Consider the following 26,677-nt stretch of genomic DNA (forward strand, 5'->3'; position numbering starts at 1 on the left):
CAAGTGATCAGACCCGGAAGATATGAGCTGCAAGTTCGAGGTGCCGGCCGGCTTGTGTTTTTTTGATGCTTTTATATCTACAGCTTGATGCAAGTGTACATCTTTTTATCTTATAATAAATCTCGAGGATTTTACACTATGCGAGTTCCTTCTCCCGCATTGGTACACTGGTTTGAGGCAATTCAATACCGTGACTGACCCTCTATGGAGACACGCTTTAAGGATATCATCATTATATGCTGTCTATGATCTCCTGTAATTAAGAGATCATAGAGTTCCGGTAAGAGTCAGTGTGCGACTGAGGTGGAGGTGCTTCTATCATCACTCTTTTCAGGAAATTGGGGAATATATACACTTTAATGTGACCATCAGCTTTATGGTGTATGGTGGACCATGGTTAAATTATAAGGTCTCTTTCACATGGGCTCAGGTCCGCCTGCCAGTTTTTTTTTTTTTGCGGACCTGAACGGGCGCTCCATGCTCCTCTTTGGAGCTGCGGATGTCAGCGGTGACATGCCCGCTGACATCTGACCCGCCAAAGTGTGACTGAGGAAAAACCTACTTTTCCATCCGTCTGGTGGATCGGGTGAACATGGACAGACGGTCCGTGTTCATCCGATGCCCCCATAGGGGAGAGCGGAGAAAAGACAGGGCGGTCCCTGCACAGTGTGCGGGGACCACCCTGTCATCGGCCAGCTCAGCGGGGATCAATGGAGCGATCCCCGCTGAGTAAGCGGAGCGGATCATTACTGATCCGCCCTGTGTGGAAGGGGCCTAACTGTGCACAAGATATAATATTCCAATATTTTATAGATGCTCACGGTTTAATCACAGTTTGTCACTTATTTAATATTTTCTTTGTACTATTTGCGCTGGTTTCAGTGCATCTATTTATACGCACATTAGTGCAACTTTTTTCTTTGTATAATTTGTTTGATGTTGTATAAAATTTTTTAGTTGCGGCTTTTTCTCTACATGCCATTTAGAATAAGCGCAGTATCCTTTTTCCCCATACACTGCATCAAACTGGTCTGCATGGCTGTCGTCCCAGAAGGAAGCCTCTTCTCAATATGATGCCTGCAAACAGTTTGCTGAAGACAAGCAGACTAAGGACATGGATTACTGGAACCAAGTCCTGTGGTTGATGAGACCAAGATAAAAATGATTTGGTTCAGATGGTGTCAAGTGTGTGTGGCAGTAACCAGGTGAGGAGTACAAAGATAAGTTTGTCTTGCCTACAGTCAAGCATGATGGTGGGAGTGTCATGGTCTGGGGCTGCATGAGTGCTGCCAACACTGGGGAGCTACAGTTCATTGAGGGAACCATGAATGCCAACATGTACTGTGACATACTGAAGCAGAGCAGTATTCCAACATGATAACGACCCCAAACACACCTCCAAGATGACCACTGCCTTGCTAAGAAGCTGAGGGTAAAGGTGATGGACTAGCCAAGCATGTGTCCAGACCTAAACCCTATTGAGCATCTGTGGGGCATCCTCAAATGGAAGAGCACAAAGTCTCTAACATTCACCAGCTCCGTGATGTCATCATGGAGGAGTGGAAGAGGACTCCAGTGGCAACCTGTGAAGCTCTGGTGAACTCTATGCCCAAGAGGGTTAAGGCAATGCTGGAAAATAAGGATGGCCACACAAAATATTGACACTTTGTAAATTTTCACTTTGGGGTGTACTCACTTTTGTTGCCAGCGGTTTAGACATTAATGGCTGTGGGTTGTTATTTTTAGGGGACAGCAAATTTACACTGTTATACAAGCTGCACACTCACTACTTTACATTGTAGCAAAGTGTAATTTCTTCAGTGTTGTCACATGAAAAATATTTACAAAAATGTGAGGGGTGTACTCACTTCTGTGAGATTTTATATACATTTTTATTTATTAATTATATATAGATCTATAAATTGGGAATTAAGACAGAAAAAAAAAAAAAAATGGCAGAATTGGGTGTGGTGCAAATCTACGCAATATCCAATCTTCTGCTGAGAAGGATAACGGCACCAACAGTCCAGAAATTACAAATGAAAAATGATCTTTTAATGAAACAAGTAAAATGAACAGCAAAGGATGGTTCCTTAAATAATTCCCACACTTTACAAAGGTCATGTACAGCATCCAGCACACTCTGAACAAGTCAGTTCCAGGCAGTATAAAGGAAATCTAAAATAAACTCCGTTGGATTTTACAAATGCCATGGCTTAAAAACTGGAAACGTTTCTTTACAAATGTTGCCATTTCCTAAAACAAAGATTTGTTACAGTTTAAGTTTGTGGGCTGACAGTTCGTGTTTTTTCTTTGTGTTCTTGTTTGCAGACTTGGCACCTTTGATTTGCGATTTAACTTGATCTTGCAATTGAGAAAAGAATGCTTGTGACGACTTCAGTGCTTTATCCTTTCCTTCATCCTGTAGCAAAAACACAAAATGTACAATATTAAAATACCCAAAACAAGATAAAGAGTAGAGATGAGTAAATTCATTGTAATAATCTCCTTGTACCAAACAATAAAACTGCTTCTGTCATAGAACACATTGAGTTGATTTACTAAAACCAAAAGGTGGACTTACAATATCATGCACCATACTTGCAGAAAAAAGGCCCTTCGTAATCCCGGGCTAGCGCACGCTGTCGGCGGTGTCACACGATCGTGACGAGGAGAGGCAGAACGGGGAGATGCCCATGTCAACAAGGCATTTCCTTGTTCTGCCTAATGACAGGACAGGGATCTACTACTCCCCGTCATCGGAACAGTGATCTTTGTCATGTCAGTGGTAGCCCATCCCCCCCTACAGTTAGAACACACAGAGGGAACACATTTAACCCCTTGATCACCCCCTAGTGTTTAACCCCTTCCCTGCCAGTGACATTTACACAGTAATCAGTGGCTATTTATAGCTCGCTGTATAAATGTCAGTGGTCCCAAAATGGTGTCAAGTGTTTTATTGCGTTTTTTTTTAATATATTTTTGGGGGATATTTATTATAGCAAAAAGTAAAAATTAAATTTTTTCTCTTGTCGCTCTTATTTTTTTTGTTTATAGCGCAAAAAATAAAAACTGCAGAGGTGATCAAATACCACCAAAAGAAAGCCCTGTTTGTGGGGCGGGGGACATCAATTTTGTTTGGGTACAACCGCGCAATTGTCAGTTAAGCGACGCACTGCCGAATTGCAAAAAATGCTCTGGTCATTAAGGGGTATAAAATCTTCAGGGGCTGAAGTGGTTAAATTGTCCCTTATGGGGTCCAGCTACTTGCCAACATTTTCAGCTGACATACTAGAACTATTCCTGTGGTATTTGGCTCCCACGTATCCTGTATTTGCATTTATAAAGCTCCCGTTCTTCTCTAGCGATAATGTTTGCGGATGTGATGACCTTGTTATATTATCTACCTTTGGACACTCACTTTAAAATTGTGTATCTTTGATATGCTGAGAATGTTTTTATTATTTTCATATCTCATGCTGTCATAAAATAGGCCATATGAGGTAGCACCAAAGCCCTACTTTCAATCAACAATGACAATAAGGTGAATTGATAAGAATAATCGTTCGAATACTTTCTGGTTTGAAAACCTGGTATGAGCTGGATCCCCCATTTAGGGGTTAATAGGGGTGAAATGGCCAATAACTGGTGGAAAGAGACAATTACCTTCAGCACAGTGGCCTTTCCGTCTTTGGCAAGTTTCTTGATGTTGGCTTCTGCGGCTTGTTTTGTTGGCTGCTTCCCCTTCTCCGCTCTCTGTTTCTCTGCTAGCTTCTGACGTTTCTCTTTTTCCTTTATTTTAAACTTTTTCATGACCTTCTTTTTCCGTCTGTCACGCTTCTTGTCTGTGGCCGTCTTTTCAGCGTTTGTTTTTAGGTCTCCAGCTTTGCTCTTCTCCTATAAAATATGAAACAACCAGACTAAGCACTCTGCAAGCGAGTCATTCACACATTAGGCCAGCAATCAGCTTTAACAGTGTCACATGACCCACATTGTTACTGTAATTTTTCTGCCACTGTGTCCCACATGATGGGGTTACGTGTATGAATATCTAGATCTGGTACACGTCTTCTACTTACTTTGACTTCTTCTGGAGCCAGGAGAGCCGCTTCGCTCACTCCCACTGGTGCCACCTCTTCCATACTGATTGCAGGGAGATTTGATACCACCTTAATTTCTGGAACAGGCTGCATGACAAAAGCATTAGTTATTGATAATCATTCAACTTTTTTACATTGCTAAGCAACAAGTAAATTTATTTCATAACCAGACTGATTATTTTTTTTTTTAGACAAGCTGGCCACCTGTAAATCATTGCTGAATAGATGCTGCATAGACTAGAACATACACTGTGCAAGAATTTATATCATCAGATGGGGCTGCAGAATTTCATACATCAGGATAATTCAATTCCACAATGCCTTTTTAGTATAGGTGTAGCCAATAATTTGCTTTGCATTATATTTCACAGGAAAACTAAAGTGACAATCTTTCCTTTATGATATAAAAGGATTAAAAATAACCACATTTAGACAGTTTTTGTATACGAGATCTATGAACTACATCAGTTCATCCACGGAACCATTCACACCAAGCATTGCATGTGAAGCGCTCAGGAACGCTGTGCGGTTCCCATGCTGTTCTGTGCAGTGTAATTTCAGCCCCCATCTTTTTTAAATGGGCTGAAATCGCACTGCACATGCGGCACTACTTTTTGTATGTGCAGCAACTGCATTGCATGGTACCATGTGATCTGGTGTGGGAAAACACAATGCGATTGTGACCTGTGTTTGGGATGTTAACTTGAACTGAGGCCCAGAGCAGATTGCAGTGGAATTGCAGTCGGAATGCGGTGCGGAAAGCCACTCGCTAACGCAACTCTCCTGCACTGCATTGTGCAGTGTGAACGGGACCCAAATTTCCAAAGCAAATTTATCAACAGAAAATGACTAGGACTCTTCGGTCTTCTCAGTTAGCTTGACCACTACTGCCAAATACTTCGATATCTGCCCAAGTTTTTTGTATACTATAAAAGATATTACACTGAGTAAATAAATACCCAACATGTCACGCTTTACAATTGTGCACGCTGGTGGAATGGCGACAATCTACAGGACTTAAAAATCTCCATAGGCAACGCTTTAAATGCCTTTACAGGTTACCTGTTTAGAGTTACAGAGGAGGTCTAGCGCTAGAATATTTGCTCCAACATTTGCGGCGAAACCTCACATCACCGTTTACATATGCTTTTGTGCATGAGGGATGGGGGCGCTTTGAATTTTTTTACTTTATGAACCACAAATCTTAACCTTTTGAAAGCAAAAGAAAATTTGTTTTTGGATCTTTTGTTAAAACAACAAACTCGGTTACTTCCACCCAGGAACGGGAGAGACGTTATTACGTCACTCTGTTTCTCCAAGACTATAAAGGCGACCAGAGCGGATCTACAATTTGATCGCCTGTGTGACCAGCTGGCTGCACCGTTTCTTGGATGAGCCAGCGGAAACGGTAAGCCAGAGAAACACCGGTTGTTGCAGGGGGAGGGGGAACTTCCCTACTTGATTCTTTTGAAAGCATCCCAGTGGCTCATGAGTCGATCAGAACGCTTAAAAAAAACAACAAAAAAAACACACAAGGCTATGGCTATATCTTCAGCCATGAACCACTTGCAAACCGCAACGTATATATACATATTGCGGTCAACAAGTGGTTAAAGATACAGGTTTCTTGTTTTGGGAATGTGAAAAGTTGCGCCCAACTTGGGGGGAGGTCTTGGTTTTGATGGATAAGTTGGCTGGGGGAGGCATGGCTCTGACACACACTCACTGTTTGCTGTTCGAGAGTATCCCCGATACTCCTAAACCTATGATGCGGCTGCTACACACTATCTGTGTGGCAGTTCAGTGGACAATTGCGCTCCACTGGAAGTCCAGTGTGGTTCCTCTGGCACAGATAGTAGCTAGGGTGGATCAGATTATGCTCACAGAGAAGATTCATCACACTCTTAGAGACACTATGCATCTTCATGATGCTAAATGGAGCCCTTGGTTCTTGTATCGTATAATGGAACAGTCATAGACTAATTTGAGTATATGGTTTATTAGAGAAGAACTATCTCGATCTCGTTCAGATGATAAGATTTCATGTGATTCGTTATGATTTTTGTGTCTTTTATTTTTTGTCATCTTTTTTGATTTGTTTTTTACTTTTCTTTGGCTTTTCCACGTTAACATGGTTGATCCTTTGCTAAAGGCTTTCCTTATGACACTTATGACAGATGATGGTTACGAGTTCAAATTAGCTGTCTTTGTGGATATGATGTCTCTGTTCTAATTGTTGATCACAGAGGGCCTTTCCTCTGAATGTTTTATGTTGGGATATGCCTTATCGGACTTTTCATGCTTATAACCAACCTTGTTGGATGTATTTTGTATTTTGTCTTCTTCAAAATAAAGATCTTTTCAGTAAAAAAAAGATACAGGTTTCTTTATTTTTATCCTTGCTTCACTACTTAGTAAGCAGGGCAGGTGTGCTGACACTTAATTTATTGCGACACCATCAACAACTAAACACAGTCTCTTCAGCATATGTATTATTTTTACAATCACTTCAGTTTAGCAAAAAGACAAAAAAAATAATAATGGTAAAATAAAAGAATTACTGGTTTTGGTGTGAAATGGAAATTTGACAAGGCATCTAGCTTTAGGAACAGGCTGTCCATTGATTTCTGTATCTCTACATGCTTCGGATCTTCTTCCTCTTCCACTTTTTTCTAACGAAAAAAAAAAAAAAAAAGTTATCAGACAACTGAATCTTACAGCAGACTGTACGACAGGACAATACAAGTTATGGTGAGAAAAGGACTAGAAATGCAAACCATTCCTTCACATCCAGACCCGCTAGTGTATATGCAAATATAGCCTAATATTACAAAGATGTTTATTCCAAACTGCATACAGCCGTTTCATCATCAGTGATGTACCAGACTGTTAACATATACTACTTTTATATTTTAAACATAAATTAGGTAAGCATACAAACACCTTTTACATTGCCGAGAAACTTCACCCCCCCCCCCCCCCCACTATTAATTTTTATTTTCCCCTGCTCACCCGATGTCGGGTTCCCTCACAGTTCAGATACTCACCCAGCGGATCCAGCGTTGTCCTGCTGAGATTCCCTTTTCTGCAGCCATGGCTTAGGTCCTACATTAGCATGTTTTTTACATCAATGGGAGGCTGCTGGCTCTTTAAGGTTAAAGGGAGCTAAGGGAAGCACCTCCCAGTGATGTGCCGCTAGGTCCGCCCCCCTCCTAGTTTAGCGGTTGTATACCCAAAATTCTGACTTCGCATTTAAAATTCGTATTTAGTTAATTAAAATTAATTGCCATTGTTAATTTTTACTCTACCTGCCTCCTGTCCCAGTTATCGATATTTAGCCGAGTCATGACGTCTAACACGCATGCGCCGTATCCGGCAAGCCGAGACCCGGCCAAAAAAGTTCAGTGTCTATGTCGGGGCTGCGTCATTTCCTGTTTTAGACGTCAGCCCCGACATCCCGCGATGCTTCTTTGGGTACCATGTGACTTGTACGTCACAGGGTGGAGGAGAGACAGAGGTGTCCTATCATCTCGATAGAACAGCGCTGGCCGCGCTCACAGCAAGAGGCGGTTGTATTCAGCAGAGATTTTTTTTTAGTTGGACATTCCGATAGAACAGTGCTGGCCAGCACAGAGCGGGGGGACCCATACTGATAGAACAATGGGCTTGTTACGAAGACGCATGCGCGGGATTACCGAGATGAGAACGTACTGTGGGCGGAAATAAAGATAGTTTCAGATGCGGAAGACCACAGTGGAGATGGCGCCAGCTAATATGCAGAAAAACTTTTACAAGATAAAGAATATATGCAGTAAGATAAAACAATTATTTATATACAACGTGATCAATCGATTGCTAAATACCTTGTCTTTCATAATACTGCGAATATACAATTGAGGGAGGGTTTACAACCGCTTTAATTATTAGAATGACTCTAGTGCTCCTGGTACCTCCTGGGATATGCATGGAATATAGCCCAGGAGGAATTGGGGGAGTGATACCTCTACATTCGAAAAAAAAAAGGGGGGGGGGGAATATGTGTGTGTAGCTGGGGGATGGGCAGGAGAAAGGTATTTTTTTTAAATTTTTAAGGGTGAAAATCCACTTTAACAGAACTTGGATCTTTATAGCTAAAAATGCTTACCTGGTTAAGTTTTACATACTCCTGTTCATAAATCTCTGCTAGACTTAGTTTGCTCTTATCATGGTCCAGAGTAAGTCGCTTCTTGTACTCAAAGGCATCTTCCTTTGGCTTTTCCTTGCGCACCACATCATCCCACACCTTGGAAATAAAGAAAATAAAAGCTTAGCATACATACATAACATGCAAAAGAGACCAGTGTAAAAGGGAAGTCTGAAGAGCATGCAAACACACACCTAGACTAAAGCGGTTGTAAAGGCTGAAGGATTTTTACCTTCCTGCATTCTAGTCTATGTAAAAAAACATTCAGTGTGCAGCTCCCCACTCAGTCCCCCTTATACTTACCTGTGCCTGATCCAGCAATGTGCACGACAATGGCTGCTCTCCCTCCTTACTGGATGAGGCACAGCAGTGGGAGCCATTGGCTCCCCCTGTTGTCAGTCTGCCAGGAGGGAGCAGGGCTGAGCCGTGCTGTGTGTCTTATGGGCACACAGTGGCGGCTCGGGAGTGAGCACATAAAAGTGTCCCCATAGCAAGCAGCTTGCACAGGGGGCACTCAGCAGGAGTGCCAGGGGGAACCCAAGAAGAGGAGGATCGGGGCTGCTATGCAGGCAAGTACAGTGCATCAGGAAAGTATTCACTTTTTCCACATTTTGTTATGTTAGAGCCTTATCTCCACCAAAATAAGCTGGAGCTCTGTCAGAGTGACCATTGGATTCTTGCTCACCTCCCTGACTAAGGCCTTTCTCCCCCAATCGCTCAGGTTTAGCCGGACGGCTCGCTTTAGGTAGAGTCCTGGTGGTTCCAAACTTCGTTCATTAGATGATGGAGACCACTAAGATTATTGGGACCTTCAATGCTGCAGACATTTTTCTGTACCCTTCCCCAGATCTGTTCCTCAATACAATTCTGTCTCGACAAACAATTGCTTCATGGCTTGGTTTGTGGTATGACATGCACTGTTCGGGCTCTTTCACACGGGCGGACCGCTCAGATCCGCCTGCCAGTTTTTTAGGCGGACCTGAACGGGCGCTCCGTGCTCCTCTATGGAGCCACGGATGTCAGCAGTGACATCCGACCCGCTCCGATCCGCCAAAGTGTGACGGAGGAAAAACCTACTTTTCCATCCGTCTGGCGGATCGGGTGAACACCGATCATTATTGATCCGCCCCGTGTGAAAGGGGCCTAAACTGCAAGACCTTATATAAACAGGTGTGTGCCTTTCTAAATCATGTTCAATCAACTGAATGTATCACAGGTGGACTCCACTCAAGTTGTAGAAACGTCTCAAGGATGATCGGTGGAAACAGGATGCACCTGAGCTCAATTTTGAGTGTCATGACAAAGGGTGTGAATACTTCTGTACATGGGATTTATTTGTTTGAAATCTTTGCAAATTTATAAAAACTTCTTTCATATTGTCATTATGGGGTATAGTTTATAGAATTTTGAGAAAAAAAATGAATTTAATCAATTTTGGAATAAGGCTGTAACATAAAATGTGGAAAAAAGTGAAGCGCTGTGAATACTCTCTGGATGCACTGTACTTACCTGATCTATGTAATGGTTTTACACAGAGCAGCCCCGATCCTCCTCTTCTCGGGTCCCCCGCTGGCTAATAAAAACTGGTTATGCCTCCAATTCAATAATACTACCAGATTTCCAACCTTGTTTAAAGTGATTGAAGAAAAAGGAAAATTGGCCGCACACTATGGAAGGAAGAACTTCTATAGAATAGTTACTGTTATTGTCAAAGTGCAAAAGGACATAAACCGTGTGAAATCGGTCTACAATGGTGTGCGACCAATTTTCCTATATTTCCAGTTCCTATTGATGGTGGTGAGCTACGGCCAGCAGCAACGAGGAATTATTTATCCACAGTATGAGCGGTGTTACACTATCTGGACCTCGTTTAAAGCGACTGTAAAGTCTTGCTTTAAAAACAAAAACCATACATGTTATACTTACCTCCTATGTGCAGTTGGTTTTGCACAAAGCAACCCAGATCCTTCTCTTCTCGGGTCCTTCTTCGCTGCTCCTGGCCCCTCCCTCCTGACGAGTGCCCCCATAGACCAGCAGCTTTCTATGGGGGCACCCGAGCAGAGCTGCAGTCCTGTGTCCATTCAGACACTCAGCTGCCGTTCGGCACCACCCCCTCTCTGCCCTAATTGGCAGACTTTGATTGACAGCCACAGGAGCCAATTGTGCCACGCCTGTGCCCCCAGCCAATCAGAAGGAGATTCCCAGACGGCCGAGGGAATCATGGACATCGCTGGACAGAGAAGGGGCTCAGGTAAGTAATAAGGGTGTGCTGGGGGGCCTGCTACACACAGAAGGTTTTCTATCTTAATGCATAGAATGCAATAAGATGAAAAAAAAAAAAAAATTGCCTTTACAACTCCTTTAGGCTGAATTCACACCTGAGCATTTCAGCTCATAAAACGCCCAACAAGCAAAATCACATTCATTTAAATGGCACCTGTTCACATCTGAGCGTTTTGTCACCTGAAGCAAAACGCCTGAAAAACGCCCCAAGCTCAAAAAAGAAAATGAGCTTCCTAGGGGCAGATTACAGGCATTTTTCTGCCATTTACATTGGTGAAATGAACAAAATTGCGACGTAAAAAACCATGGTAAAAACGCACGTACGCTCAGGTGTTAATGCAGCCTCAATGTCTCAAAGTGAAAATATAGCAATAGAGAGTAACCATGCTATGCAATTTCCTACTACAGCGCCATCTGCTGGTGAAAAGTAAAATATGCAACCCTAAAACATCATAAAATAGTAGAGAATGAAATTGCGTATGTGATCGAATTTTTAATGAAGTAAAAAAATAAACGCTGTCTTGTTTAAACACAGAAAACACCATGTGAACTCTTCGGAAAATGTAAAAGTTATGGTTACCTTTAAAATGCAAGGTGGCCAAGATGGGGAGGCAGGTAATTACAATCTCTACCTTGTCCAATCAGAGATCGCTTTGCATTCATTGAGAAAATGCAATGTGCTGAACAGACAACCCCCTATATTCACCAAGTAGACGTTTGGCATAGGAGCCAGAAGCTAGAAACAATCACCGTGGTAGCGGTGTCTACTACAATGATTTCCAGCCTCCACAGGGATTGGCCACGTATGACACATACAAACGTATATTGGTCTAAACTGGACCACTGTAACTAAACCATAACTTGATTTGTTTTGAAAAGGCCACTGACCTGGTCTTGAATTCTCTGTTTGATAATATCCTCAAGTTGTAGTGTGGTTTCCTCTGTGATTGCAGGCGCTGTAATAAAGCGTGGAAAAAATATTAAGGATGCAAATGGCAGACACCTGTAACCAACACTACAAAATATATTCTTTCTTCTTCTTACACCCGAAAACCCATGTCTGATGTCACAGTAAGAAACACTTATGTGAGCCTTGATCATGTTTTGTACGCTCAATTACTTTATATCCTGGAATGCACAGGGAGGATCCAATTGGTAATTTTCTTCATAAAAAAAAAAATTACGACAATTAAGGATATTTATACAGCAGTAAGCCTAGGTTCACACTGGCAGCGGGATTGAAACTGTGCGAGATCAGCTGAGCTCACACGATTTCATACCCGCATGCGAGTCCCACTCTGGGGGCGATTTCAGACATCTGCGTGGGTTCCTGCACAGATGTCCATTGAAAAATTGCACCCCAAAGTCATCAAAAGTAGTACAGAAACTCGGGTGGTGCCATTGCCGGCAAGAGCCACCGATTTGGCATGCGATTTGAAGGTGAAGGTGACTTTCAACAAACACTTTACTAGTGATGATCGATCACAATCATTTAACCACTTAAGACCCGGACCATTATGCAGGTTAAGGACCTTGCCCTTTTTTGCGATTCGGCACTGTGTCGCTTTAACGCACAATTGCGCGGTCGTGCGACGTGGCTCCCAAACAAAATTGTCGTCCTTTTTTCCCCACAAATAGAGCTTTATTTTGGTGGTATTTGATCACCTCTGCGGTTTTTATTTTTTGAGCTATAAACAAAAATAGAGCGACAATTTTGAAGAAAAATGCAATATTTTTATTTTGATTTTGGGATATACTCACTGTATAAGACTACCCCCTTCTTACTGTCTTTCTGGAAGCTGAGGGGTAGCCAGAACCGCTGACAGAAACAGGCTTTTTCAAATCTCACTGTGCCATTACATTACATTACTCACTGTGCCATTACATTACATGCCCAGACTGTGCCATTACATTACTCACTGTGCCATTACATTACATGCCCAGACTGTGCCATTACATTACATGCCCCCACATTGCCATTGTGCCATTACATGCCCCCACATTGCCATTGTGCCATTACATGCCCCCACATTGCCATTGTGCCATTACATGCCCCCACATTGCCATTGTGCCATTACATGCCCCCACATTGCCATTGTGCCATTACATGCCCCCACATTGCCATCACTTGCCCCTCACATTGCCATTGTGCCATCACTTGCCCCCACTGTGCCTGAACTTGTTGCCCCCCCCAGTGCATTAACACTCACTTTTTTCCCCAGCGCTGACAGTCCCCCATGCTGCGATCGCGATCGTGAAGGATTTCAAAGCCGCGCCTTCACTGCAGAGTGTTCTGTGATAGGATGAACAAAAATCTTCCCAGCAGCGCCTCTGTTATGTTTCCCGCCTATCACGGACGTCTTCTCATCTCGTCCGAGGATGAGAAGGCATCTGTGATAGGAGGAACAAAGAACAGAGGCGCTGCTGGGAAGATTTTTGTTCATCCTATCACAGAACACTCTGCAGTGAAGGCGCGGCTTTGAAATCCTTCACGATCGCGATCGCAGCATGGGACACTGTCAGCGCTGGGAAAAAAGTGAGTACTGAGACTGTACCCGGCGTATAAGACGACCCCCGACTTTGGATGCATTTTTTTGCATCCAGAAAGTCGTCTTATACGCCGGAAAATACGGTATATATATAAAAAAAAAAAAAAAAAAAAAAAATTGTTTTCTCAGTTTAGGCCGATACGTATTAAAAAAACAAAAAAACAAAATAAAAAAAAAATCGCAACAAACGTTTATGGATTGGTTTGCGCAAAATTTATAGCGTTTACAAAATAGGGGATAGTTTTATTGCACGTTTATTAACATTTTTTTTTTTTTTTTTTACTACCAATGGCAGCGATCAGCAATTTTTTTCGGGACTGCGACATTATGGCGGACACATCGGACAATTTTGACACATTTTTGGGACCATTGTCATTTTCACAGCAAAAAGTGCTATAAAAATGTTACACACTATGGGGCACTGTAGGGGTTAAGTGTGACCTCATATGTGTTTCTAACTGTAAGGGGCGGGGCTGGACGTGTGACATCATTGATAGTCTTTTCCTATATCAGGGAACAGACGATCAGTGACACTGCCACTGTGAAGAACGGGGAAGGTGTGTTTACACACACACCTCTCCCCGTTCTTCAGCTCCGGGGACCGATCACGGGACACCGACGGCGATCGGGTCCCGCGGACACGGAGCTTAGAACCGGGTCGCGAGTGTGCCGCGCTCGCGACCCCACGGCTGGGCATAAAGAGACACGTACAGGTACGCGATTGTGCCCAGCCGTGCCATTCTGCCGACGTATATCTGTGTGAAGGGGTCCTTAAGTGGTTAAAGTACATGCACCTGAAAGGACTCACCTGCAGTAAATGTTGATAAAAGAAGTTTCCATAAAAATAATTAAAAAAAAACGTTTTTTTGCAGGTAAAAATATATATATATATATATATATATATACACACACACACACACACACCTCGTATGGACAGGCAGATAGATGCACACTGACAGGAAGAGACAAGCTGACAAATGCAAAGGCTGTTGGAACTTGTCTAACATTTACAGATCTCTGCTAATTAATGACGGGGCCGGGTGGGGTCCCGCGCGGTCTCATCTTTTTTAAAACAGTCTACCACTGTCACTACAGGAGGCGGAGTGGGCGGCGACTTCAGTGCGTAAGAATTGATGCTGGTTTTAAGCCAAAGGGTAGTTACAGCAAACTAGATTTGTCTCACTTTGCATATTGATAATAAACAATTTAAATATATATTTTTGAAAGCATTCTTACTTTACAGCATTTCTTCCCCCCTGCCTAAAACTTTTGTATAGTACACTATCGCACACGTTTGTTTCTTTTTAAGTGGTTGTAAAACTTGGATATGAAATATGAACAAAGCACATCACTCTATGCTGGATTTATGCTGAGTGTGCGTCACCTGAGGGTGCACATATTTATATATTTTTTAACCGCTAAAATTACACACACACACAATCATGATCTTTTAACAAACGATAACGGAAAGAAACCAAAACCTACCCATTCTGGAGGCGTGGTCAAAGACCAAGGACTCGGACATCAAACTGTTCTCAGGCCTCTTCTGTGCGGTTACTTCTCCGCTCAGCTGCCAGGATTTCTCATCAAGCATTTGTTTCTGGAGAGTCTGAATCTTCTCACTCATCTGTGAACCAATAAGTTTAACACAAGAGAAAAGACTATTACATGTCTATATAACGGTAACAAGTGTTTTTATTTTAAATCTTAATTGCCTGTTTATTGGATCACATCCATAGAAGTAGATGGTTTTTACGAACAACTTTTGTGTCTAACAACTATCTCTTGTAAGAAATGCATGTGAATTTGAAATCACAAAAACCAAAGCGGTGCGTACAACCCTCTAAAGCAGGGTTTGACAAATTTGCTTGGAATCTAGGAGCCAGCTAAAAGTTAGGAGCCAAAAAACGCACCCCGTCCCGCCGAGCTCGCACGCAGAAGCGAACACATACGTGAGTAGCGCCCGCATATGTTAACGGTATTCAAACCACACATGTGAGGTATCGTCGCGATCTTTAGAGCGAGAGCAATAATTCTAGCACTAGACCTCCTCTAACTCAAAACATGCAACCTGTAGAATTTTTTAAACGTCGCCTATGGAGATTTTAAAAAGTTTGTCGGCATTCCACAAGCGGACGAAATTTTGAAGCGTGACATGTTGGGTATTAATTTACTCGGCGTAACATTATCTTTAACAATATAAAAAAAAATTGGGATAACTTTACTGTTGTCTTATTTTTTAGTAATAAAAAAAGTGTATTTTTTCCCCCAAAAAGTGCGCTTGTAAGACCGCTGCGCAAATACAACGTGACAGAAAGTATTGCAACGATCGCCATTTTCTTCTCTAGGGTGTTAGAATAAAAAAAATATATATAATGTTTGGTGCTGGTGCAGCTGTGCATAGAAACCAATCAGCTTCCAGGTTTTTATTTGTTGAAGATTAATTGAACAAGCTGAAGTTAGCAGCTGATTGGCTACCATGCACAGCTGCACCAGATTTAGCATTCCACAGTATTAATTAGGGTCCTTTCAAACTGGGTGAATCCATTTTGACGGAATCCGCTTGTTTGGCGGTGATCGATCAGCTGAGCAGGCGGATGACAGGTCTGTCTCAGCTCACTGTGCAGAGACAGACCTGTCAGAGTCCATCCCTCCTCTATGGGGAGACTGGATGAAAACAGGCCACCTCTCCGATCCGCCAGACGGTTAGAAAATAGGGTTACCATCTGTCTGGATTTGGCGGACAGGATCGGATAGCAGCGAGTATTTCACCACCGACATCCCATGTCCCATAGAGGGGCATGGAAGCTCTGATCAGGTCCGCCTGAAAAACAGAGGTGGACCTGATCGGAAAGCCAGTGTGAAAGGGGCCTAAATCAACCCCAATTAGTGCATGTAGATTTGCAGAAAACTTTGTAGTTCATATAAAAGGAGGTATACGATCTGTAAATGGGTTCTTTTTACATACAGTGGATATAAAAAGTCTACACACCCCTGGTAAAATGTCAGGTTTCTGTGTTGTAAACAAACGAGACAAGGATAAATAATTTCAGAACTTTTTCCATCTTTGATGTGCCCTATAAACTGTACAACTCAGGTGAACAACAAACTGAAATCTTTTAGGTGGAGGGAAGTAAAAAAAAAAAATAAAAAAAAAAATATAATAATAATAATAATAATAATAATATGGTTGCATAAGTGTGCACACCCTTAAACTAATACTTTGTTGAAGCACCTTTTGATTTTATTACAGCACTCAATCTGTTTGCTGCTGCCACCACCATGCTTCACGGTGGGTATGGTGTTCTTTTGGTGATGTGCAGTGTTTTTGTGACAAACAAATCTTTTGGCATTATGGCCAAAAAGTTTAACCTTGGTTTCATCACACCATAACACATTTTCCTACATGCTTTGGGGAGACTTCAGATGTGTTTTTGCAAAATGTAGCTGGCCTTTGACGTTTTTCTTCGTAAGAAGTTCTGTCTTGCCACTCTCCCCCATAGCTCAGACATATGAACAACACAGGAGATTGTTGTCACATGTACCACACAGCCAGTACTTGCCAGATATTTCTGCAGCTCATTTAATGTTGCTGTAGGCCTCTTTGCAGCCTCCCTGACCAGTTTTCTTCTTGTCTTTTTATCAATTTTGGAGGGACATCTCCACTTGATGACTGTCTTCACTGTATTCCGTGGTATATCTAATGCCTTGGGAATTCTTTTGTACCCTTCACCTGACTGATACCTTTTAACAATGAGATCCCTCTGATGCTTTGGAAGCTCTCTGCAGACCATGGCTTTTGCTGTAGGATGCGACTAAGAAAATGTCAGGAAAGACCTACTAGAACAGCTGAACTTTATTTGGGGTTAATCAGAGGCACTTTAAAAGGAGTTGTAAAGTTACTTTCGTTTTGCACAGAGTGCTCCCGATCCTGGTCTTCTGGAGTCCCTCTGCGGCTGGCTCGGCTCCTCCATGCAAGAACTCAACACCTTCATGCGAGCAAGCTCGCATGGTGTTGAGTTCCTGCGGGTGCGCTCTTGTGATACAATGAGTGGCAATAGCCGCCGGCTCTATCACTCTGCCCCGCCCCGGCACACCATTGGATGCGATTGACAGCAGCGCGAGCCTATGGCTGCGATGCTTTCAATCCATCCAGTGTAGCCAATCAACGGCCAGGCTCCGAAACAAGGAGGATGATGGGGACGAGCACGGGACTTTCGAAGGGTCAGGTAAGTAAAACGGGGGCTGGGGTCGTTATTGTCAGGTGTTTTTTCACCTTAATGCATAGGATACATTAACCACTTAAGGACCCCTTCACGCCGATATACGTCGGCAGAATGGCACAGGCACAAGCACGTACCTGTACGTCCTCTTTAAGAGCCCAGCCGTGGGGTCGCAAGCCGGTCCGAAGCACCGTAACCATGCACGCGGGGCCAGCGGACCCGAACGCCGCCAGTGTCCCGTGTTTGGTCACAGGAGCTGAAGAACGGGGAGAGGTGTAAACACACCTTCCCCGTTCTTCATTGTGGCAGTGTCAGTGATCATCTATTCCCTGATATAGGGAAGACGATCACTGATGTCACACTTAACTACTAAACTGCAATTGTCATTTTCACAGAAAATCGGTGCATTTTTATAGCACTTTTCGCTGTGAAAATGACAATGGTCCCAAAAATGTGTCAAAATTGTCCGATGTGTCCACCATAATGTCGCAGTCACGAAAAATAAATAAATAAATAAATAAAATAAAAAAGCTGATCGCCGCCATTAGTAGTAAAAAAAAAAAAAATTTTATAAAAATGCCATAAAACTATCCCCTATTTTATAAACGCTATACATTTTGCGCAAAGCAATTGATAAATGCTTATTGCAATTTTCTTTACCAAAAATAGGTAGAAGAATACGTATCGGCCTAAACTGAGGAAAAAAATATGTTTTTTAATATCTTTTTTGGGGATATTTATTATAGCAAAAAGTAAAAAATATTGAATTTTTTTTTCAAAATTGTCGCTCTATTTTTGTTTATAGCGCAAAAAAATAAAAACCGCAGAGGTGATCAAATACCACCAAAAGAAAGCTATTTGTGGGGAAATAAAGAACGCTTGGGAGCCACATCGCATGACCGCGCAATTGTCAGTTAAAGCGACGCAGTGCCGAATCGCAAAAAGGGGCAAGGTCCTTTACCTGCATAATGGTCTGGGTCTTAAAGCAGATGTTCACCCAAAAAATTTTTTTTTTTAACATTACATTAAGCCGAGTTGTCATAATGACAATCGGCTGTTTTTTTTTTTTTATCCCCGTACATACTGTATTTTCACCGCCGCTTCCGGGTATGTCTTCTGCGGGACTGGGCGTTCCTAATTGATTGACAGGCTTCCGACCGTCGCATACTGAGCGTCACGAGTTGCCGAAAGAAGCCGAACGTCGGTGCGCAGGCGCCGTATAGAGCCAACTCGCAGTCCGGCTTCTTTCGGCAACTCGTGACGCGCAGTATGCGGTGAACCCCCGCTTTAAGTGGTTAAGGTGAAAAAACATTTACCTTTACAACCCCTTTAAATGATGGCAGGTGTGTACCGACACCTCAACAACATGAGATTGAATGCGATTGCTTAATTCTGAACACAGCTACATCCCCAGTTATAAGAGGGAGTGTACACTTTTTCAACCACATTATTTTAGTTTTACCCCCACCCCACTAAAAGATTTCTGTTCGTTTTTCAACAGAGTTGTACAGTTTATAGGTTACATTAAAAGGTGGAAAAAGTTCTGAAATTAATTTATCTTTGTGTCATTTTTTATAAATCAACTGTATATTAACAGAACTATAGAAAAGAATAAAGACTAGTCTCCCACCAACCTTCTCTTCCCTCTTCTCAAAGGAGGACTTTGGTTCCTGAGGTTGGTCTTGATTCTTCTTGCCACCAAGTATGTCACCAATATCTTCCCCTTCACTATCATCTGACAGGTCGAACGTCACCCTCTTGAAGGCCGCCTTTGCTCTTTTACTTTCTTCTGTTTCCTCCATCATATCCTCCTCTTCATCGTCCTCATCCAATTCACTCCTGAAAGAGTTTATACCGAGACTTCACAGAAAAAGAAAATACACCTCAAATAAACAGGGAAATTAACTCTTTTAGACTGGGTTCACACTGTTCAGATGTGGCTTGCAGCAGGGGTCAGTGCGTCTCTGTTCTCCATTTCAGGGACGAATCGGGCCCAAATTTTTGCCTGGATTCGGACCTGAAGCTGAGCCAAAGACCCTTGTAAAATCCGCCCTGTGGGCGCCACGGAGCTGTGTGAACCGGCTCCATTGAGAGTCGGTCACTCGCCTGTCATGTGAATTGGATGCAGGGAAAACCTTCATCCCAGTTTGCATCAGTGTGAACCCAGCCTTAGTCCCTGGAGACTGTTGTCAGTGGGACTTAGAGTGAGATAAAATCAACAATGTGGAGTTGTCACTGGAACATAAAAGGGAAATCTTACAATTGAAGCACATGTTCCAGTGAAACTGTCAAACAAGAGAATTTGACATTCTTTGTGGAGTCTTTTCACTTATGTCCCCCCCCCCCAAAAAAAAAAAAAAAAAGATGAAGGAAAATCTTCCTAATGAAAAAATTGAAGAAATAAAAAATGTTAATATCCGGAAAAAAAAAAAAAAAAAAAAAAAAGCACCTAAACTGATGAGGCCAACTATCTACTTACTATGCTTTGTCTCTGTAAAACATGTTGTCAGCACATTTTCATGCAGCACAACTGACTGACTTCCAGTCCTGTTCCACCCTCTTCCAGTCTTGTTGCCTCTGTATAGATGATTGCAAGGCTAACACTAACTCAAATTCACTCATCTTTCCTTCAACGGAGCCCATCACTTACAGGCGCCAGCATCTTCTGCTGTGTGCCGTTCTTCAGCCGTCTTCACTGGCTGGCTCAGAATGGCGTCACTCCTGAGCATGCACTGGAGCAGGTAGCTGTATTTTATTGCAGCAGACACATTGCATGTTTCCTCTGCAACAAAGAGCCTGACCGCTTGCAGTTTGTGACAGCTGGACTGTTGCTCTGCTTTAAACTTAAAATGTATATTAGCGGGATAATGATGCAGTCTGACCATTAATGTAGGAGAACAGTGCAAATGGCCAAAAAAAAAAAAAAAAGGGGATCTTACGCTTCTTCTATGTCCTCCTCCATATTGTCATTTTCTCCCTCTTCTTCCTCTTCATCTGACTTTTCAATTTCTTCTTCACCAGGGTGTCCGTCCGTTCCATTCTCATCCCCCTCTACTGGGTCGAAATAATCTTCATACTGAAGGTCCCTGGCACTTTTAGCTGGCTAAAAAGAAGCAAAGAATGTTTTATTATGGAAAAAAATGTGATCAAACAATGGCGCCCTATTGATTCACACCTCTGCGCTCAGGACAACAACAATAGTAGAAATCACAGCTGCTGTTCTAAAAGTGTCAATATGAAAAAGTATATATAACGTGTTTAAACCAAAAATTATATATAAAACAGCGCTCAAGTGTGTGTGATCCACACTGTGATGAATAATAAATAATAATAATCCAAATATAAATGCAAATGAGTCAAAAGCCCGTGATAAAAGTGTTCATAGAAAAACATAAAGTTCATGGAAGAGCGAAAAGGAAAAACACTTCTTTCTCTCCTTCAAGGTGTAAAATCTTCAAAACATATTCAAAGAAATCTTCCACCACACCCGATGTGAAAAAATAGTGAATCCTCCACCAATAGAAATGGCCACTCACCGGAACTATATGCCTAGCACTCTCGTGTTTTGGCACAGTAGCTTTGTTATAGTTAGTTTACATCAGCAGGCGAGCTTCCGTTCCCAGACAGGTGGACAAGTAAGATCCTCATAAATGAAGAAAGTGTGACATAGTGTAAAACCGTAAAAGTAATTTCATCACAAACCACAAGCAAAATCTTCAAAAGATGCACTCACACAATGCCAAAATTCAAAAGCGTGATAAATACACAGCAAAGATTCCTCTGTATTGTGCGGCTGAAATGCAACGGTCTCGGCGGACCCAGAAAATATGAGGGCTCCATGAATAAGTAAAATTTTACGACGAAACATGTCGGAAGCTTGGTTATCATCTGATCAGTGACCAATTGCTAACGTGAGAAGATAGGCCAGTTGCGTGTTTGTTCGCCAGCTTCAATTTCACTTCCAACACAGTGTGGGGATCGAGTGGTGTGAGTTGCCTGGGTTTTATTTTCTGGGTCCGCCGAGACCGTTGCATTTCAGCCGCACAATACAGAGGAATCTTTGCTGTGTATTTATCACGCTTTTGAATTTTGGCATTGTGTGAGTGCATCTTTTGAAGATTTTGCTTGTGGTTTGTGATTAAATTACTTTTACGGTTTTACACTATGTCACACTTTCTTCATTTATGGAGGATCTTACTTGTCCACCTGTCTGGGAACGGAAGCTCGCCTGCTGATGTAAACTAACTATAACAAAGCTACTGTGCCAAAACACGAGAGTGCTAGGCATATACAGTGATACCTCGGTTCACGAACGCTTCTGTTCACGAACAACTCGGTTCACGAACAGAAAAGTTCATATAAATATGCTCCGGTTCACGAACTCCGCCTCGGTTCACGAACAGGAGCCGCGGCCATTTTAATGCTATTTCCAGGCTGTCACATGGTCGTGACTTCCTGTAGGAAGATCGTGGAGAGAAGAAGACACACAGAAAGAAGTGTACTGCGAGTACTGTGCATACATTTCAAGGTATTTTTTGATTTTTGGTGTGCTTTTTAGCACATACAGTACTGTACTGTACTACAGTACTGTTCTTGCTGTTCTTGCTGTATTGTACAGTTCACTGGACACCCAATATGGCTCCCAAGAAGCATAGTGGAAAGAATAAAGTGCAGAGCAGCAATGAAGGTGACAAGAACAGCAATGCAGGTGACAATGTGCAAAGGGGAAATGCAAGTGACAATGTGCAAAGGGGAAATGCAAGTGACAATGTGCAAAGGGGAAATGCAAGTGACAATGTGCAAAGGGGAAATGCAGGTGACAAGAATGTGCAGCGCAATATGGCTCCCAAGAAGCATAGTGGAAAGACGAAAGTGCAGAGCAGCAATGAAGGTGACAAGAACAGCAATGCAGGTGACAATGTGCAAAGTGGAAATGCAAGTGACAATGTGCAAAGTGGAAATGCAAGTGACAATGTGCAAAGTGGAAATGCAAGTGACAATGTGCAAAGTGGAAATGCAAGTGACAATGTGCAAAGTGGAAATGCAAGTGACAATGTGCAAAGGGGAAATGCAGGTGACAAGAATGTGCAGCGCAAGCATGGGGGCAAAAAGAAAGTGCAGAGCAGTAGTAAAGGTGACAGCAAGGTTGTGAAGAAAATAACCATTGAGCTGAAGAAGGAAATTATAGAAAAGCATGACCGTGGTATTCGTGTGACTGATCTGGCCTCGGAGTACAAGATGGCAAAGTCAACAATCTCGACTATTCTGAAAAACAAAGCCGCCATCAAAGGAGCTGATGTTGCAAAAGGAGTAACAATGTTAACCAAGCAGAGGACGCAAGTGCTGGAAGAGGTGGAAAAACTTTTGCTTGTGTGGTTGAATGAGAAACAGCTGGCAGGTGATAGCGTTAGTGAAGCTATGATCTGTGAGAAAGCCAGGAAATTGCACAGTGATTTACTGCAAAGAAGCCCCTCTACAACTGCAGCAAGTGACGAATTTAAAGCCAGTAGGGGGTGGTTTGAAAAATTCCGCAGGAGAAGTGGCATCCACAGTGTGATTAGACATGGTGAGGCTTCCAGTTCTGACAAGGCCGCAGCAGAAGCCTACAAGTTAGACTTTGCGGAATTCATGAAGACAGAAGGATACGTCCCTCAACAAGTGTTCAACTGTGATGAAACAGGGCTCTTCTGGAAAAAAATGCCGAACAGAACCTATATCACGCAGGAGGAAAAGGCACTACCAGGGCACAAGCCCATGAAGGACAGATTGACCCTTTTGCTGTGTGCCAACGCAAGCGCCGATCTGAAAATTAAACCACTACTGGTGTACCATTCTCAGACCCCTCGTGCATTTAGGGAACAAAATGTGAACAAGGCCAGACTGCCCGTCATGTGGAGAGCCAATGCCAAAGCTTGGGTCACAAGGCAATTGTTTATGGAATGGCTGCACGAGGTGTTTGCACCCACCGTCAGAAAATATCTTTCTGATAACCAGCTGCCTGAAAGGTGCCTTCTTCTGATGGACAATGCCCCGGCACACCCTCCAGCCTTGGTGGATGATATGGATGCTGAGTATGACTTCATCAAGGTAAAGTTCCTCCCCCCCAACACAACACCACTTCTGCAGCCTATGGACCAGCAAGTCATCTGCAACTTCAAGAAGCTGTACACAAAGGCGCTCTTCACTAGGTGTTTTAATGTCACTGAAGAGACGTCCTTGACTTTGAAAGACTTCTGGAAGAAACATTTCAATGTTGCCCACTGCATTAACCTCATTGACAAAGCCTGGGAAGAGGTCACTCCCCGAACCCTAAATTCAGCCTGGAGGAAACTGTGGCCAGAATGTGTCGCTGAACGTGAACATGACATTGAAGTGCCTGATGCTGAGGTAGTGGAGGAAATTGTGTCCATGGGCAAGAGTATGGGTCTGGACGTTGATGGTGCTGATGTGGAAGAGCTTGTTGAGGAACATAGGGAGGAGCTGACCACGGAAGAACTTTCTGAACTCCACAGTGAGCAGCAGAAGGCACTTCTTGAGGAGCATTCCACTGAGGAAGAGGAAGAAAGGGAGGAGGTTAGCAGTGATGCCATAAAATCCATTATGCAAAAATGGAATGAGTGCCATGATTTTTTTGAAAAGCACCACCCCAACATAACTGTCGTGAACAGAGTGTTAAATCTCATGAATGATAATGTGGTCTCTCATTTCCGGAGGGTTATGCAGCGCAGGAAGAGACAAGTGACATTGGACAGATTTTTCAGCAAAACTGAGCCTGCAGCTAGGAGACAAAGGAGAGAGGAAACCCCTGAAGGAGATCCCCCTGATGTCCTTATGGAGGGGGACTCTCCCTCCAAACAATAACTGCCTCCCACCTGCCTCCCACCTGCCTTCCTCCATGCCAGAAGTCATCACAAGCAAGGTTAGTGTCCTCTCTTTATACATTACTATACTGTACTAATGTGTATTGTAATTTTTGTGCTTCAAAAACCCCCAAAAAAAGGTCAGCACGGATTAACCGGATTTACATTGAACCCTATGGGAAAATGTGCCTCGGTTCGCGACCAATTCGGTTCGCGACCAGAGTCAGTTCACGAATTAAGTTCGTGAACCGAGGTATCACTGTAGTTCCGGTGAGTGGCCATTTCTATTGGTGGAGGATTCACTATTTTTTCACATCGGGTGTGGTGGAAGATTTCTTTGAATATGTTTTGAAGATTTTACACCTTGAAGGAGAGAAAGAAGTGTTTTTCCTTTTCGCTCTTCCATGAACTTTATGTTTTTCTATGAACACTTTTATCACGGGCTTTTGACTCATTTGCATTTATATTTGGATTATTATTATTTATTATTCATCACAGTGTGGATCACACACACTTGAGCGCTGTTTTATATATAATTTTTGGTTTATTGGTTTAAACACGTTATATATACTTTTTCAATGTTTTATTATGGTTTATCTCTGCAATAGTCACTGTAAAGGCTCATACACACGGCTGAATAGGACCATACGCCGCCCAGATGAGCATGTTTGGCTTGTTTCACACAGGCTTCAGCTTGTATTGGAGCAGTGTGAACAACAAACTTTACAAGGAAACTTTCAGCAAGCTTCGATCAGCTTTCTCCAAGCCTTTAAAGCTCTTTCCAAAATTATATACACAGATCCTAATGGAAGTACTGATTACCACTTTAAACAAGCTGCTAGCAGGCTTTCAACAAGTAGTGCTGAAGCCTGCTAACAGCTTGTTTAAAGTGGTAATCCGTACTTCCATTAGAATCTGTGCTCAGTATTTATCAACTTGAGCTGAATGGTACTTTAAATGCTTCAGCAAAGCTTGCCAAAAGTTATGAAAACGTTTTGTAAAAAGCTTGTTGTTTATGCTGCTCTAAAGGCCCATACACACGATCGGATATTATGACAACTGTCCGACGGACGTGTTTTGTCAGATAATCCGACCGTCTGTATGCTCCATCGGACAATTGTTATCGAAATTTCAACAAATGTTGGATGGTGATGCTCTCAAATTGTCCAACAAATGTCATCCATCGGCTTATCCGATTTAGTCCAAAATCCAAAGTACAAACACGCATGCTCCGAACCAATGCTAAAGATCAGACAACAATAGCAGAAGTTGCCCAAAGGGTGGCACTAAAGGAGCTGAAAAACAATGTTTTGTTAATGTTGGCTGAAAATGTTCTGCCGTCTGTCCGCGGACAATAAGCCACGGATTTGTCCGATCGTGTGCAAGAGGGTTAATACAAGCTGAAGCTTGTGGGGCAGGTACAGCCAGGTGGTTACAAGGAGACCTGTACAAATAGCCCTGGTTCACATTGATGCTACTTTTAAATTGCACTACTTCACTAGCCTAGGTTCACATTGGAGCGATTTGAGAGATCAAATCGCAGCCTATTGGAGGCAATGGCACTGTTCCAATCAGTGCGACACAGATTTTGCGGCACTGCACCGATTTGCAAAAGTAGTTTCTGTACTACTTTTGACGATTTCAGATATGACTTCAATAGACAAATGTGTGGCTTCATGCACAGATGGCTATAAAGTAGCACCTAAAAAAAATTGTGCTGACCTTGCTACTTTGAAATCGCGCTACTTCAAGTGAAGTAGCGCAATTTCAAAGTAGCATCAATGTGAACCAGGGCTCAGGCTTTTAGGGCCTTCGCCTGTTCCCATGTAATTGCACATGGAGAGATTACCTTCAATGGTCAAAATGTAAAACCATCCTATCATTTCCACATCATATTAAAAAAAATTCTAGCCTACACCTATTACTCTAAATGATCTTGAAGTTTGTACACTTGGAAGATCCCCACGCGTTTACTTCCTTGAATTCTGTGACACATATTTGCTATGCCCTGTGAGTAGGCACTGCTGTATCACACATTTCACAGAGCCTGCTTTCTGAACTACAGAGGAGCTGAGAGGAGTTTCAGGAGGTGGAGTCAGTACAGGAATCCCTGCCTGCAGGCAAGGTACCATGGGACATGTAGTCCTTGAAAATAAACAGCAGAGAAAAAGCTGCAAAGCATGCAGGGAATCCGAGAAGTTGTAGAAAGATGGCCACTCACAACATTAAAGGAGGTTTTCAAAGTAAGCAAATCATGGGGAAAAACAAAAATCGGTGAACACAAAGCAATGTAACCTCGCCAAATAATATAAAAGCAGCACAAATAGAATAATCAAAAATGCATGCAAATTTATAGCAACAAAAGGAACAATGAATACCCTCCAGGGGTGTGATCTCCAAAAAGGAAACTCGCATAATAAAAAACTCCACTTTAAATCATTTTTAGCTGTCCTTTGTAGACATTATACATAAAAGGTGA

General features: G+C 42.6%; 1 protein-coding gene across 1 annotated transcript in view; it reads right to left on the reverse strand.

The window, feature by feature from the left end:
• Positions 1-2,033: 2,033 nt before the first annotated feature.
• Positions 2,034-26,677, reverse strand: part of MPHOSPH10 (M-phase phosphoprotein 10) — a 29,329-nt gene continuing 4,685 nt past the window's right edge. The window contains exons 3-11 of the mRNA XM_040342817.1: positions 20,278-20,441; positions 18,973-19,177; positions 14,601-14,742; positions 11,455-11,522; positions 8,245-8,382; positions 6,662-6,772; positions 4,080-4,187; positions 3,667-3,897; positions 2,034-2,422 (exon numbers count right to left, since the gene is read on the reverse strand). Coding sequence (XP_040198751.1) covers positions 2,273-2,422; positions 3,667-3,897; positions 4,080-4,187; positions 6,662-6,772; positions 8,245-8,382; positions 11,455-11,522; positions 14,601-14,742; positions 18,973-19,177; positions 20,278-20,441 — 1,317 coding nt within the window. The 3' untranslated portion in view covers positions 2,034-2,272. The remainder of the gene's footprint in view (positions 2,423-3,666; positions 3,898-4,079; positions 4,188-6,661; positions 6,773-8,244; positions 8,383-11,454; positions 11,523-14,600; positions 14,743-18,972; positions 19,178-20,277; positions 20,442-26,677) is intronic.

The sequence above is a fragment of the Rana temporaria genome, chromosome 3 (genome assembly GCF_905171775.1).
Source record: "Rana temporaria chromosome 3, aRanTem1.1, whole genome shotgun sequence".
Taxonomy (NCBI): Eukaryota; Metazoa; Chordata; class Amphibia; order Anura; family Ranidae; genus Rana; species Rana temporaria.